Source organism: Eleutherodactylus coqui, chromosome 2, assembly GCF_035609145.1.
Source record: "Eleutherodactylus coqui strain aEleCoq1 chromosome 2, aEleCoq1.hap1, whole genome shotgun sequence".
In the NCBI taxonomy this organism is placed as follows: Eukaryota; Metazoa; Chordata; class Amphibia; order Anura; family Eleutherodactylidae; genus Eleutherodactylus; species Eleutherodactylus coqui.
The window spans coordinates 9,927,041-9,943,226 of record NC_089838.1 but is presented as its reverse complement, the minus strand read 5'-3'; the positions used below and the strand labels follow the sequence as shown (position 1 = coordinate 9,943,226).

The 16,186-nt window shown below is 45.0% G+C and overlaps 1 protein-coding gene across 1 annotated transcript; it reads left to right on the top strand.

Moving 5' to 3' along the window:
* The first annotated feature begins 3,782 nt into the window (after window positions 1-3,782).
* On the top strand, window positions 3,783-7,018 carry LOC136611071 (E3 ubiquitin/ISG15 ligase TRIM25-like). Its single transcript, XM_066590316.1, has one exon. It carries the CDS (start codon window positions 3,783-3,785, stop codon window positions 5,385-5,387), a length of 1,605 nt encoding a protein of 534 aa, XP_066446413.1. The 3' UTR covers window positions 5,388-7,018.
* Window positions 7,019-16,186: the final 9,168 nt, after the last annotated feature.

Here is a 16,186-nt window from a genome sequence, read left to right as displayed (position 1 = left end):
GGGGATTATCACACCTCTCAACTGACATAACACAACGTCCTCCATAGGTTGCAGGTTATAAACATAATACATGTTGCTATGACTTTATGAGTTTAATATTGTTTCTGTTTTTCTTTTTTTCAGAATTTCTGGTTTTGGAGTGTTTTTGAAGTGTAAATTTGCTATATCAAAATGCCACAAAATCTGTAAATTTAGTGAATAATTTTTGTTATATCTGTGGTGAAATAACATTTTCGTCACTGAAACGCAATCTGACGCCTCTTGTGAAGACTGCCTATTATCATTATTTTGGTATGAAGGTAGGGGACCAGGACAATTTATGGGCTCCACATATATGTTGCAACTCTTGTTCAGTTTAACTACGAGAATGGCTGAAAACTAAATAACGATCTATGGTTTTTGCTGCGCCTATGGTTTGGCCGGGACCTACAAACCATACAGATGACTGCTATTTCTGCTTGACTTTGTCTATAAAGGCAGGATTGTCAATGAAGAAAACAGAAACAGTTCACTACCCGAATCTTCCATCTGCTATTCGACCTATTCCACATTCAGGTAGGTTACCAGTTCCTACTCCACACCAACATTTATGAGCTTGAAGTAGAAAATGAAGAAAGTGTGGAAAAAGAAGAACCCAACAAGCCTGCCACAGCCCATGACCCTGACTTTGAGGTAAAAGATGATACACCAGACTGAGTCAAGCAGAATTGAGTGATCTCATTCGAGACCATGACTTGTCAAAGGAGAAGGCAGAACTTCTAGGGTCAAGACTACAGCAATGGAATCTTCTCCAACGTGATGTCAGGGTCTCACAGTACAGAGAACATCAGAGGGATCTGCTTCCCTTTTTTAAGAAGAAAAACAATCTGGTTGTTTGCTGCAACATTAATGGCTTGATGAAATGTTTGAATTTGACCCATGATCCAACTGAATGGAGGCCATTCATAGACTCCTCCAAGCTTAGTTTGAAAGCTGTATTACTTCACAACGGCAACCGTCTTCCTTCTATTCCTGTTGATCATGCAGTTCACATGAAGGAGACTTATGCAAACATGACAGCCCTCCTCGACTCAATCAAATATGCTGAACACAAGTGGAAAATCTGTGGCGATCTACAAGTCATCGCTGTACTCTTAGGAATGCAACTGGGTTACGCTAAATACTGTTGCTTTTTATGTATGTGGGACGGTCCACTTTCCCTGATATCTCTTTTCAATCACTTTAATATCCTAATGAAAGCGGTCACTATGTTCTTCCGTAAAATCACCAAGAATATCAGTAAAGTAATTTAGATGAGCATGAAGAAAGTGAACTTTGATGTTCATGTTTCAATCAAGCAGTTTATAGGATTCCAACATCTCATCTACTAAAATGGTGTAATTTGCAGCCTTCGTGTTCCACAAATCGTTTTGTACCACATTTCTGAATGTGGTCCATGCTCACAATTCGCACTCACTCATGGTTTTCTCGAATATCTTGTCTGCCATTAATTTTCAAACTTGTGGGCCTATAAAAATGCCAGCTTTGATTTTTTCAAAAGTGATTGATGGAAACCTAACACCAAGGTACTGAAAGCATTTACTGTCCCTGCTTAGGGCCTCATCCCCACGGCCAGGTTAAGATTCCGAATATGGAAGCGGAATCAGACCCAGTGCCCCCCAGAAACCCTATACTCACTTGTCCAGATCCGCCGCGAGTGTCTTGGCCGGCAAGCCAGCCCACATTCGCAATGTAGTGCCGGCAATGGGCAGTGGCATGGATTCCTGCGATACTTCAACATTGCTCACTGCGGAAGTATGGCGGGATGGATGGCTTCCATTGACTGCAATGGAAGCTGTCCATGTGATTTTCCGCACAAAATAGAACATGCTGCGATTCTTCCCAATGAGCGGAAAATCGCAGTTGATTTCTGCTCATGGGCAGGGGAGAACCTTTTATGATTGCATGTCTGGGAACGGACATTGCTGTGGAATTCGTGGCAGGCATCTGGCCATGAGTTCTGCAGCCACAATCCGTCCGTTGGCATTGGGCCTAAAGCTGTTACAAATTGCTTCATTTACCCTAGTTTTATGTGTAACGGTGGCAACAGTATTTTTGAGAGATCAACCAGTGATCGTGAAACAATGTTTTTTTCACCAGGTGTGAAGGTACTTCTGACTGGACACTGTTTCCGAACCCAATGTTCAATCCTTGCTCTGAAGTCCCATTCACAGAAAAGTAATGGAATTTGGTGTAGTCTGCTTGTTGGCCGAGCAATATTGCAATCACCTTGCCATCCCTGCACACAGACGATTCATGAAGCTAGTACTACACACTTTCTTTCCAGCAGCAATGTAAGGTTTCGTATGTCTCTTTCATAGTCGCAGAATGTGCTACTGGAATGGATGGATGTTAGTATTGTGTAATAAAACACTGTTTAAACTGGATTTGCTGGCATCTATGAACAACCTTCACTCTCCTGAATTGTAATTAATGTTGAAGTATTTCATGACTGCCGAATGTCTCGACAATATACCAAACTGCCTTCCTCAGCAAAAAATAGAAGCGATTCTGCTTCTTGGTGTCTGTACCAGGAGAATCTTGTATTAGGACACAGTAAATTCTTTTCATCAAGTCGTGATCCTAATAACTCTGATGTATCTTTAGGCAAATTCAGATCGCAAACCAAATCATTCAGTTGATGCTGGGTAAATGGCACTGGGGTTTCATCCTCCATACTGTCCGGTTGGTACAACTCATCACTTCTATCACTGCCGGAATTGGTGTCTGTTGGGGGCTTGACATTGGACGGGGATGGATTTACTGTAGAGCACTGGCCTCATGGCAGATGGCATATTCGCATACACAATATTACACTTACTGGTACTGGTATGGCCCACGATCTTCATTGTGCAACAGTAGCAGTTGTCACTGTGATTTCTTGACTCACGCCACACCATGGATACACCAAATGGCATTGATTCAATTTTTCCACTTTTCTAGTTCCTCAACGCCTCCACACATGCATGGCATACTTTGTGAGTAGCCCACGCTTTGTTCTGATCTGCTAGTTTAATCCCGAAGTATTGAAAATAAGCATTTTTCACAAAAGGCATAATATTTTGCCTGTGTTTTACTGTTGTATAACAGCAACAGATGTAGCAAAATATGTCTGGATGATTTACACAACCATGGGAAGCCATTGTGCATGCCACAAAGAAACAACCGAACGGTCACTATAAAGGAAGAAGGAAGAGGTGGCGTGATGTATGAGTCATACTGGCGTGCCAAGATTACTTTCTCTCATGTTTAGGCTTTGTGAGGGCAGCAAATCTTGATGCAATACAGATAAATCCATTTCATTTTCGTAATCGGCTATGTATCTGTGTTTATCTATTCCTTGCACATTCATTCCATTCCTTCAGAGAACATTTTCCCACGTTACAAATATTGTCATATATCAATGTCATTAAATATTAGTTTTTTTTTTAATTTTCACATTTTTTATTTTTTGTGAAAAAACCGGACGCAATACGAAATTTTAAAGCTCATTTTTGAAATCTGCTGAAAAAAATCCATTATGATACACCTCTTTAGCTAAAAAACAGACATTGCTGCCTTAGCTCAAGCTCCAACTTCCTGCTGCCTGTTACTTCCTATCATACAGGTCTGTCACAGAGCCTAGTGTGATTATTATGTATCCATTAACAGGTTAATAGAGACTGCTGATATTGTACTCTTTAGCCCTGCCCTGTGGCAGGAAGTATAGATCCTGCCTTCTGCATTCACTTCTTCTGTCAGCCATGGCGTCTGCTGATCTGAGAGACGGGCTGCTCTGCTCCATCTGTCTGAGCACTTATACAGATCCAGTAATCCTGAGATGTGGACACAACTTCTGCCGGGTCTGTATTCATCGTGTGCTGGATACACAGGACGAGGCTGGAGTTTATTCCTGTCCTGAATGCAGAGAAGAGTCTCAGGAGCGGCCGGTACTAATAAGGAACTTTGCTCTGCGAAATATATTGGAGAACTTCCTGATTACTCCTCCGACACAGACGGAAGCCGGGATCTTCTGCACTTACTGTGTGGACTCTCCTGTACCGGCTGCTAAATCCTGTCTGCACTGTGAAGCTTCTCTGTGCAAGAAACACCTGAGAGTTCACAGCAAGTCAGCAGAACACGTCTTATGTGAGCCCAGCGCCAACCTGGAGGACAGGAAATGTTCTGTCCATAAGAAGATCCTGGAATATTACTGCACTGAGGACGCTGCTTGTATCTGTGTGACCTGCAGTTTGGCTGGAGAACATCGGGGTCATCGGGTGGAGATTTTGCAAGAGACCTATGAAAAGAAAATGAAGAAACTAAAACATGCTCTTCAGAAAATGAAAACAAAGAGAGAGGAAACTGACAAAAGAATCCAGAATCTTGACGACCACTGGAAAAAAGCTCAAGAAAAAGCAGCTGGAGATGCAGAGAGAGTCACTGCCCTGTGTAAAGACATCAGGAGACGGCTGGACGACCTGGAGAAGGAGGTTCTGAGCAAGATCTCCAGGCAAGAAAAGGAAGAATTACTATCAATCTTTGCTCTGTTCCATCAATTGGAAATACAGAAGGACGAGCTGTCCAGGAAGATGAGACACATGGAGGAGCTGTGTAACATGACTGATCCACTGACTGTCTTACAGGAACCAGACACCGAGGACTTGTGTAATCCTGAGAAGCAGGAAGGACATGATGGAGGTGATGAGGACAAGGCGGGACATGATAAACTGCTCCATGTAGATGATCTGGATGTGGTCTCAGACACATTATACACATTATATGACATGATAACAGATATACGGAGAGGGATCTATGTGGACGTTCCTGCACACATATTGTTAGACATAAAAACAGCTGCTAATAATATACAAATCTCAGACGACCTAAAAGCTGTAACCATAACACATAAGCAGAACCGTCCAGAAACAGCAGAGAGATTCCAGTATAATCAGGTGATGAGCAGCAGGAGATTTTGCTCTGGGCGACATTACTGGGATGTAGAGAGCAGTAAATCAGGGGATTGGAGGGTGGGGATGTGTTACCCCAGTATAGACAGGAGGGGAGATCAGTCATATATTGGAAATAATAATAAGTCCTGGAGTTTGTGGAGGTATTGGTATAATAAACAGTATTCAGTGAGACATGACAGGAAGGAGATTGTGTTACCTGAAACAATTTCCAGTAATAGATTCAGGATCTGTCTGGATTATGAGGCCGGGCGGCTGTCCTTTTATGAGCTGTGTGACCCCATCAGACACTTACACACCTTCACTGCCTCCTTCACCGAGCCTCTTCATGCTGCATTATGGGTGGGTCATGGTTCTATTAAGATATTAGGTCAGAGCAACGACTTGGAAAATCCGTAATAGAAACCTGATGAGGAATTGGTCAAAGAAAGCAGAATCAGATTAGTTGACCATTCCCTCAATGTGACGAAAGAGGAAGCCAGGCTATAGGGAGGCTTTCAACATGGTAGCTGTCCCACCCTGTGAGTTATTCTATGGTTACAATCCATAGTTCAAGTTTTCTCACAATCCGTGAGATCTTGCCATAGGTCTTTATTTGCTGTGAGGTCTTTGGAGAAAGAAACGTTTCACCATATTTATGTAACATCTGTCCACCGTCTTTCTCACAACTTTAGGATTGATAAGGAAATTTTTGCAAATATTTTTTCAATGTCAGTAAACACAGTAGAAGACAAGACGAGGCACATCCACTTAATGGTGGAGCCACAACCTCTCAGAGATTGTTGTGCCAAACCCACACAATGAGAGAAAACAGAATTAGTAATAGCAAGGAAGGATCATTTTGTACAGAAACAATATTAGTATGCTGTGGGGCTTTAATGCTTGCTAAAATTTCAAGAACACCCAAGAGTGCTTGCCAAAACAAGGCCTAGAGACACTTTCAAAACAGTCAGTGTATGTGGAATGTCCCAACCTCACAATGTGCAACCAAGTTAAAAGTCATCTATCTGCAAAGATAAATCACTTAAACAGCCGAATGACTGAACAAATTGAAGACATTTTTGCATCAAATTACACATACAGCTAATGGCCTGAAATCATCTCTATGTATTCAGAAATAGAACTAGTTTGCTTAGGTAGGTGTGTTTATGCGAGGGATTAACTGGCCAGCAGGATTCCATTGTCTTCAAACAATGTACTCATTGTGCATGCAAGTAATAAACAATAAGTATATTGTTTACTCCCCTCAAGTCATCAAGTCGCTTAAAAGACTGAATGATTTCCATTTAAATGGAATGAATTTTTGAACAGGCTAATGACTATTTTTATGCAGGCTAAACCAGCGCTAAACGACAAGTGAAGAAATAGTGCACAACTGCTGACTTTTACATGTAATGATTATCGCTCATTTTTGGTTGTTTGAACAAATTTTGAGTGATATGTTGCATGTAAAAGGGCCTTTAGCAACACATAGCACATAAAAATAACTTTCTACAAAGAAAGGAAATAAGAGAGAGAGAGAGAGAGATCAGGCATGTCGCTTGCAGGCAAAGTTTACTGAAGTAATAAATCAATAAATAGCTATCATTTTGCTGGGTTTTGTTTTGACTAGTGTGATTCTCATGCGTTATTACTATGGGCAAGAAAAGATAGGGCAGGACCTATCTGTGTGCTTTTTTTTCTACCCGCGCAATTTAAACCGTCAAAACCAAAAAGGATTTGACTGGTTCATGTGCCTATATGCTCCAAAGTGCGGAGCGTATTTGTCCATGTGCCCATCTGTTTAAGCCCTAATGGTGCAGAAGTTCTAAAGTAATGTGCATTACTGTACCTGTGAAGAGTTATGTGATTGGTCCCAGTCTCCTGAGGAGTCTTCCACAGGCTGGGATACGTCATTACAAGCCAGTTATGGCAGCATGTACAGATCAAGCCAAGGCCAGTACTCTGTATTTTACTGTGCATGCGCTATAATATATATATATATAAAATTATTCCTGTGTTTACCTATATTACGCTACTGTTTTAATATATTACCTCTATTAAAATGTAAAGTGTTCTGCAGCATTTTTTACTGCATTTTTGTTGGCATAGTAACACCGTGTATAAGGGCGACTACCCACTACAGTTCTTAGTCACTGCGAAATTCGCAACGTTTTTTTTTTTTCCTCCAGGGGTTTATGGGACTTGTTATGTAAAGGCCGGCTTCCCACGACAGTGACGGGCTCCGCCGCGGAATTCCGCGGCAGAGCCTGTCACGGTGCCCCCAGAGACCCCAATACTTACCTCCGAATCCGGCGTCCTCCGTCCCGCATGACGCTTTGGCGCGCATGCGCAATAGAGTGCATGATGCACCGGCCGCGTGATAGGACACGCCCACAGCATCATATGACGCGGCTGGCGGTGGGCGGGGAAGCGGTTTCACGCTATCTTCCGCTGTGCTACAGCGGAAGATAGAGTGACGGACGGCTTCCATTGACTGCAATGGAAGCCGTCCGCGCATACACGCAGCAAATAGAGCATGCTGCGGGTGAGGATGGGTGATTTCACGGTGCGGAATTTCGCGATGGAATTCCGCACCGTGAGCATTGAGCTATTAGGTTCAATAGAACCTAATAGCTGCGGGCAACGCGGCGGAAATCCGTCCGTGGGAAGGAGCCCTAAAATCTAGCGTGGGGAGGTGAGATACCCAAAAGCTGAAACCCAGTCCAGGGGTAAGAACTAGGGTAGATACCTAGCCCTGAGCTAGTATGATGGAGAAGGAAGACCCTGCATATAAGTAGGTCTGATGTCCTGATAATAATCACCCCGTGTTGGTGCTCTGGGAAGCAGTGGGAAGGACCTGGACCGAACCTGCTGGGTAAGTAAAATAAGACATTCCCTGAAAATAAGCCTCTTTTGGGGCAAAAATTAATAAGACCCTGTCTTATTTTTGCGGAAATAGGTTGCCCCACATACCTCTTTATTCTAAACAACACAACTCTAATTTTAATATTACTTTTGGATACTTTTGTACCCACAATTCCATTCCACTTTTGTCAGGCTAGTGATTTGTAAAGTGACATAACTCCAGTACCACTCAAAAGTTTAGACGCGTCTTTTTATATTGTGAATATTTTTTTTACATTTTCCATATTTTAGGTTTGTGGTTTGTTTAACACTTTTTTGTTTATTACTTAATTCTATATACTTTTCTTCAAAGTTTTTATGTCTTCAATATGTTTTACATTTTAAGATTCTTCAAAGTAGCCCCCTCTTGCTTTGATGATAGCTTTGCACACTTTTGAAATTTTCTCAATCTGTTTCATGAGGTAGGCCCCTGGAATGGTGTTCAATTAACAGGTAAGTATACCTTGTCTAGAGTTAAAGGGGTTGTCCCGCGGCAGCAAGTGGGTCTATACACTTCTGTATGGCCATATTAATGCACTTTGTAATATACATTGTGCATTAATTATGAGCCATACAGAAGTTATAAAAAGTTTTATACTTACCTGCTCCGTTGCTAGCGTCCTCGTCTCCATGGTGCCGACTAATTTTCGCCCTCCGATGGCCAAATTAGCCGCGCTTGCGCAGTCCAGGTCTTCTCCTGTTCTCTATGGGGCTCCGTGTAGCTCCGTGTAGCTCCGCCCCGTCACGTGCCGATTCCAGCCAATCAGGAGGCTGGAATCGGCAGTGGACCGCACAGAAGAGCTGCGGTCCACGGAGGCAGAGGATCCCGGCGGCCATCTTCACAGGTAAGTATAGAAGTCACCGGAGCGCGGGGATTAAGGTAAGCGCTCCGGTGAGCTTTCTGTACGTCCCTGCATCGGGGTTGTCTCGCGCCGAACGGGGGGGGGGGGTTGAAAAAAAAAAAAACCCGTTTCGGCGCGGGACAACCCCTTTAAATTTGTGGAATTTCTTCCCTTCTTATTCTGTTTGAGACCATCAATTGTGTTGTGCAGAGGTTGGTATACAGTTTCATACAGAGTTTAGCCCTATTCGACTACTGTTCTTATCCATTTTGTGGTAAGAGCCACTCAACTAAGGCCAGCTATCCACGGCCATGACAGAATATCGTTAGCGATATTCTGCCATGGGGGAGGAGGGGGGGGGCACTAAAAGGTCTCTACGATGAGCCTATAATAACGATAGGCTCACCATGGAGAATGGCGGGGAAACCATGGCATGCCGCGATTTTAATCACGCTCTTTGAGTTCCGTGTATGCGGTCTGAGTTTTGTCTGTATTCCTATATCTGAGTTTGTTCTGAATTCCTGGCTACAGTCCCTCTACCTGAGGAGTCAGCTGCCTACCTCTCCAGGACAGGTCTCAGCCTGGTTGGTTGGTCCAGTGAATCCACATTCTGTTGATCCGTAACAGTATTCTGAGGGCATGGATCCCAGTGATCTCCTCAGTGGGAAAGATATAACACTCTTATAGTTGGGAAGTATGGGATATGCATTTTTGAGTGGATAAGAAATCCCAGTAAATGGATGCATATTGGACCTTTTCCCATTGGATCCTGTTCTATGGCAGGCCAGCTACTCGTTTGGGTAGGATTACCCAAAGTTCTAAGATGATGCAACCGAATGGCATTATGGTAGGCTGTAGGGTTGCATAGACCCATTTACCCCTGGGATTTGTGTTTCTGCATGCTAGAGGCTACCAACCTAGGTTTTTTTTTTTTGCCCCCATACAAAACCCTGTAATTGAAATTTTTAGAAAGTAGATTTGGGAATGGGACAGGAAGAGTGCGGAGAAAATATAAAGTTTTCGGAAGGATGATCATTGTGTACAATACAATTTGTTCTAGCCAGGAGGGCTCAGTATTGGAAAAATGTGTCAATTCTTCTAATGTTTTTTAAAAGTGGGGAGAAATTTATTTCCGCCGATCTCGATGTTGGGAAACAGGGATTAATACCCAGATAGAGTATACTATTCTTGGCCCATTGGAAGGCAAATTCAGCTATTTTATCCTTTCGTAAATCTGATGGGATAAAGCGTCCTAGTATATGCGACTTGTGGAAATTAACTTTATAGTAGGAAACTCTTCCAAAATTTTCCAAGATTTGAGAGGTTGCTCTCAAAGATTGAAGGGGATTAGTAAAGTAATGATGACATCATCTGCAAAAAGGCTTATTTTATGTTGTTTGAGACCTGCATGTATGAAGAGGATAAGGGGGGTGGTTCGAATGTCCTCTGCCAAAGGTTTCATTATCCATTATTCAATAGCTCCAGAAAGCATCCCATTCACCAGAACCCTAGCTGAGGTGGACGAGTATAAGGCTTGAATAGCTTTCATAATGTTTCCTTCAAAGCCAAATCAGCATAGAGCTGCGAATGCGAAACCTCAGTGAATTCTGCCAAAACTCCTTCTTTGCGTCCAGGGTCAGAAGCAGAAAAGGCATTCGATCTCCCTCTAGCAGACATCAAGCAATTTGGGGCCTGTCTACACTTGACAAACCTCACCTAATCTGAATGAATCAGGTTTGGGAGTATGTTAATTAGTCGCATGGCTATGATTTTGTCGTAGAGTTTTGAATCACAATTGAACAGAGAAATGGGCTTAAAGTTTGCTGGACAATCTGGATCTTTTTCTTGTATAGGGATAGTCACTATAGTGGCTTGTAAGATTTCTGGGAGGAGATTTCCAATCTGGGCTGCTTCATTGAAGTTCTCTACCAGGAAGGGTGAGAGAAAAGGAAAAAAATAGTGGTAATTTTCAATCAAGAACCTATCTAGGCATGGCCCTTTCCCCAGTTTAGAGAGTTTGATAACTTTGTAATCCTCAGTGGGAGAAATAGGACTATTGAGTGCCTCCAATTCATCACTGGGGATTTTGGGAAGATTGATTTTCTTAAGAAATTCATTAATCTCTGCTTCTGCTGGATGATTAATAAAAGAATCTTGGCTCAGGTTGTAGAGCCGCCTATAATAATCACTAAACGTATTTGCTATTTCCTGACGATTAGTCATTTTGTGTGTTTGATCTTTTGACCAAACATAGGGGATTCTAGCCTTTAGTCGGATTTGTTTGACCCTTTGCACCATGAGTTTACTCGCCTTGTTGTAGGACGAACAGTACATCATTCACAAAGTGGTGAGACTTTTCTCATATTCAGTTATGAGATGAGTTCTCAGTTGTTGCCTCATCATGGATAAAGTGTTATGTACTTGTTGGGATGGGTCCCTTTGTAGTCGGGCTTCTGCCTCTTTTATCTGTTGAAGCAGAATCGTTACTTGCTTTTCCTTTTGTCTTTTTTATTGGGAATTTTGTTGTATCGGGATACCTCTGATGTAGGCCTTATGGTTGTTCCAGACTGTGAAGATAGAGGTGTCTGAGGGGCTACTATTAGCAAAATATTCTTTTATATGGATCTCTAGTGTCTCTTTAAATGTTGGGGGATTCATTAGAAAGGTGCTGTTTCTCCAAAGCTAGCAGGAAGTGTAAAAGGTGAAAGTTGTAGAGTTAAATGTATAGGTATGCTTTTTTAGCTAATTGCAATGTCCATCTGTCTAAAATAAAAAGATCTGTCCTAGAAAATGTCCTATGTCTGTTAGAATAAAAGGAATGTTCTCTTGAAAACACATTGAGACATCTGAATGCGTCAAATAAATCCTCTTTTTGGAGACAGGGCAGTAGGGTTAGAGGGTTAGGGAGAGTTTTGTTGGATGTGTCTAAAGAGTTATCAGGATTCAGGTTGAACTCCCCCCCCCCCCACCCCCACCCCACCCCACACACACACAAAATCGGGAGGCCTTGTTGGATTTGTTTTATTTTCTTGAGAACTTTGTTTAAAAAACGTATTTGAGAGACGTTAGGGAGATATGAGTTAACTAGTTTTATTAAGGTGTTATTGATCTTACATATTAAGATAAAGTATCTACCCCTGGTGTCTTTCACGCATTCAATTAGTTGAAAAGCCACGGAATCTTTGATAGCTATTAAAACCCCCACGGTTTTTGAGCTTGCATTCGCCATAAAGATGTTTGGAAATCATTTATTTTGGAATCTTCAGGGATTATGAAGGGAAGAATGTGTCTCTTGTAAACCCAGAATGTCTGTATGATCTGTCAAGGAGTCTTTCCAAGCTGATGACCTTCTAAAAGTACTATTTAAGCCATTGGTATTTAGTGGGGAAATTCTAATTCACATGTTTGTATTTGGGTCGAGCCTTTGAGCAGCTCAGAATTACTATTAAAATCAGGACAAGGCCATACCCAAGGCACGTTGGGAAACAATGCAAAGTACTCATGTAGCAAGGTGACCAAATCAGACCTGCGGAAGGGGATATAAACAACAGTGCAAACCAGAAATACCATAACTGAATGTTAAAGTGAACAAATAAACATTCAGTAAGCAGCATTATGCTACTAAAATTTGGGGAAAATTCGACCTGAAAGTGAGATCATCCTCCTATATAAGACAAGCAGGAGAGTCAGGAGATATTGAAACCTCTGGACTGATCCAGGTTATTTATCTGGTGATTAGAGATGAGCGAACGCGTTCTTCCGAGCTTGATATTCGTGCGAATATTAGGGTGTTCGGGATGTTCGTTATTCGTAACGAGTACCATGCGGTGTTCTGGTTATTTTCACTTCCTTCCCTGAGACGTTAGCGCGCTTTTTTTGGCCAATTGAAAGCCAGGGAAGGCATTACAACTTCCCCCTGTGACGTTCAAGCCCTATACCACCCCCCTGCTGTGAGTGGCTGGGGCGATCAGATGTCACCCGAGTATAAAAGTCGGCCCCTCCCGCGGTTCGCCTCAGATGCCGTGTGAGTTAGATGAGGGACAGTGCTGTTTGTACCGGAGCTGCTGTAGGGAAAGAATTGGTAGTTAGTGTAGGCTTCAAGACCCCCCAAAGGTCCTTATTAGGGCCACTGATAGCTGTGTGTTGGCTGCTGTTAGCAGTGCCATTTTTTTTTTCTCAAAATCGGCTCTGCAGAGCATTGCACCCGGCATTAGGGACAGAAGTGCTGCATAGGCAGGGAGAGTGTTAGGAGTGAGTGTAGCCTTCAAGAACCTCAACGGTCCTTTCTAGGGCCATATTTATCCGTGTGCAGTACTGTCCAGGCTGCTGTTAGCTGTGCTGCATTTTTTTTTGCTTCTCAAAATCGCCTCTGCAGAGCATTCCACCCTCCATTGATACTGCAGGGAAAGAATTGTATAGGCAGGGCCACAACACAGTTATTATTCATAGAATATACGCAGTGCTGCCTTTTGCTTGTAAAACAAGTGAAAATAATTCTATTTGTCCTGCCTCTGTCCGTCCTAAGGGCGGTGGACACGTGTCGGCTGCGTGTGCAACCTGTAAAAATCATACGCACCCAGCTACGTTTTACTCCTGGCTTCGCCATTTGCTTTCCTTAATTGGGAAAAAAAATACCTGCTCTGCCACAGTTAATAACTCTGCTACCCTCACGTTCTGTGACACATTAGCAGGAAAACAGCACAGTTATTAAACTTCTCATGTTCATAGAATATACGCAGTGCTGCCTTTTGGTGCAAAAAAACGGAAAATAATTCTATTTGTCCTGCCTCTGTCCGTCCTAACGCCGGTGGACACGTGTCGGCTGCGTGTGCAACCTGTAAAAATCATACGCACCCAGCTACGTTTTACTCCTGGCTTCGCCATTTGCTTTCCTTAATTGGGAAAAAAAATACCTGCTCTGCCACAGTTAATAACTCTGCTACCCTCACGTTCTGTGACACATTAGCAGGAAAACAGCACAGTTATTAAACTTAGATTATTCATTCACTAGAGGCAGTGGGGCCTTTCGTTTTCAAAAAAGGGAAAAAATTATATTTGGCCTGCAGTCTTGCGCCAATTTATTTCCTGCCTGTGAAATCAAATCACTGGTAATACAGCATGCTGAGGGGTAGGCCTAGAGGACGTGGACGCGGGCGAGGACGCGGAGGCCCAAGTCAGGGTGTGGGCACAGGCCAAGCTCCTGATCCAGGTGTGTCGCAGCTGACTGCTGCGCGATTAGGAGAGAGGCGCGTTTTTGGTGTCCCCACATTCATCGCCCAATTAATGGGTCCACGCGGGAGACGGTTATTAGAAAATGAGCAGTGTGAGCAGGTCCTGTCCTGGATGGCAGAAAGTGCTTCGAGCAACCTATCGTCTACCCGCAGTTCTGCGCCGTCCACTGCTGCCAATCCGAATCCTCTGTCTGCTGCTCCTCCTTCCTTCCAGCCTCCTCACTCCACTACAATAACACCTGCTCAGGAGCGGGAACACTCCCAGGAACTGTTCTCGGGCCCCTGCTTAGATTGGGCAGCAGCGGTTCCTCTCCCACCAGAGGATATCGTCACTGATGCCCAACCATTCGAAAGTTCCCGGGGTCCGGGGGAAGAGGCTGGGGACTTCCGCCTCCGGTTTGCACCCCTGCCTCTCCCCCTGTGCCCCAACCTGCCACTGAGATGCAACCCCCCTCTCAGGACACAGGCACTACCGCCTCATGGCCTGCACCCACACCCTCACCTCCGCTGTCCTCGGCCCCATCCAGCAGTGTAGTTCAGCGCACCGTCCAGCCGTCGCTTGCGCAACTGTTGGAGCGCAAGCGCAAGTACGCCGCCACGCACCCGCATGCTCAAACGTTAACCGTCCGCATAGCAAAATTCATCAGCCTTGAGATGCTGCCGTATAGGGTTGTGGAAACGGAGTCCTTCAAAAGTATCATGGAGGCGGCGGCCCCGCGCTACTCAGTTCCCAGTCGCCACTACTTTTCCCGATGTGCCGTCCCAGCCCTGCACGACCACGTCTCCCGCAACATTGTACGCGCCCTCACCAACGCGGTTACTGCCACGGTCCACTTAACTACGGACACGTGGACAAGCACAGGCGGGCAGGGCCACTACATCTCCCTGACGGCACATTGGGTGAATTTAGTGGAGGCTGGGACAGAGTCAGAGCCTGGGACCGCTCACGTCCTACCCACCCCCAGAATTGCGGGCCCCAGCTCGGTGGTGGTATCTGCGGAGGTGTATGCTTCCTCCACTAAAGCACCCTCCTCCTCCTCCTCTGTCTCGCAATCAAGATGTGTTAGCAGCAGCATGTCGCCAGCAGTCGGTGTCGCGCGGTGTGGCAGCACAGCGGTGGGCAAGCGTCAGCAGGCCGTGCTGAAACTACTCAGCTTAGGCGATAAGAGGCACACGGCCCACGAACTGCTGCAGGGTATGACACAGCAGACCGACCGCTGGCTTGCGCCGCTGAGCCTCCAACCGGGCATGGTCGTGTGTGACAACGGCCGTAACCTGGTGGCGGCTCTGCAGCTCGGCAGCCTCATGCACGTGCCATGCCTGGCCCACGTCTTTAATTTGGTGGTTCAGCGCTTTCTGAAAAGCTACCCACGCTTGTCAGACCTGCTCGTAAAGGCGCGCCGGCTCTGCGCACATTTCCGCAAGTCCCACACGGACGCTGCCACCCTGCGCACCCTGCAACATCACTTTAAGCTGCCAGTGCACCGACTGCTGTGCGACGTGCCCACACGGTGGAACTCTACGCTCCACATGTTGGCCAGGCTCTATGAACAACGTAGAGCTATAGTCGAATACCAACTCCAACATGGGCGGCGCAGTGGGAGTCAGCCTCCTCAATTCCTTTCAGAAGAGTGGGCCTGGTTGGCAGACATCTGCCATGTCCTTGGTAATTTTGAGGAGTCTACCCAGGTGGTGAGCGGCGATGCTACAATCATTAGCGTCACCATTCCTCTGCTATGCATCTTGAGAAATTCCCTGCAAACCATAAAGGCAGCTGCTTTGCGCTCGGAAACGGGGGCGGGGGAAGACAGTATGCCGCTGGATAGTCAGGGCACCCTCCTGTCTATTTCTCAGCGCGTACAGGAGGAGGAGGAGGAGCATGAGGAGGATGAGGAGGAGGGGGAAGAGACAGCTTGGGCCGCTGCTGACGGTACACCGGCTGATTGCCTGTCATCCTTTCAGCGTGTATGGCCTGAGGAGGAGGAGGAGGAGGAGGAGGATCCTGAAAGTGATCTTCCTAGTGAAGACAGCCATGTGTTGCGTACAGGTACCCTGGCACACATGGCTGACTTCATGTTAGGATGCCTTTCTCGTGACCCTCGCGTTGCACGCATTCTGGCCACGACGGATTACTGGGTGTACACACTGCTCGATCCACGGTATAAGGAGAACCTGCCCACTCTGATTCCCGAAGAGGAAAGGGGTTCGAGAGTGTTGCTATACCACAGGACCCTTGCGG

Excerpts from the sequence above, each read along its gene's own strand:
- LOC136611071 (XM_066590316.1), top strand. The coding sequence starts at position 3,783 with ATGGCGTCTGCTGATCTGAGAGACGGGCTGCTCTGCTCCATCTGTCTG.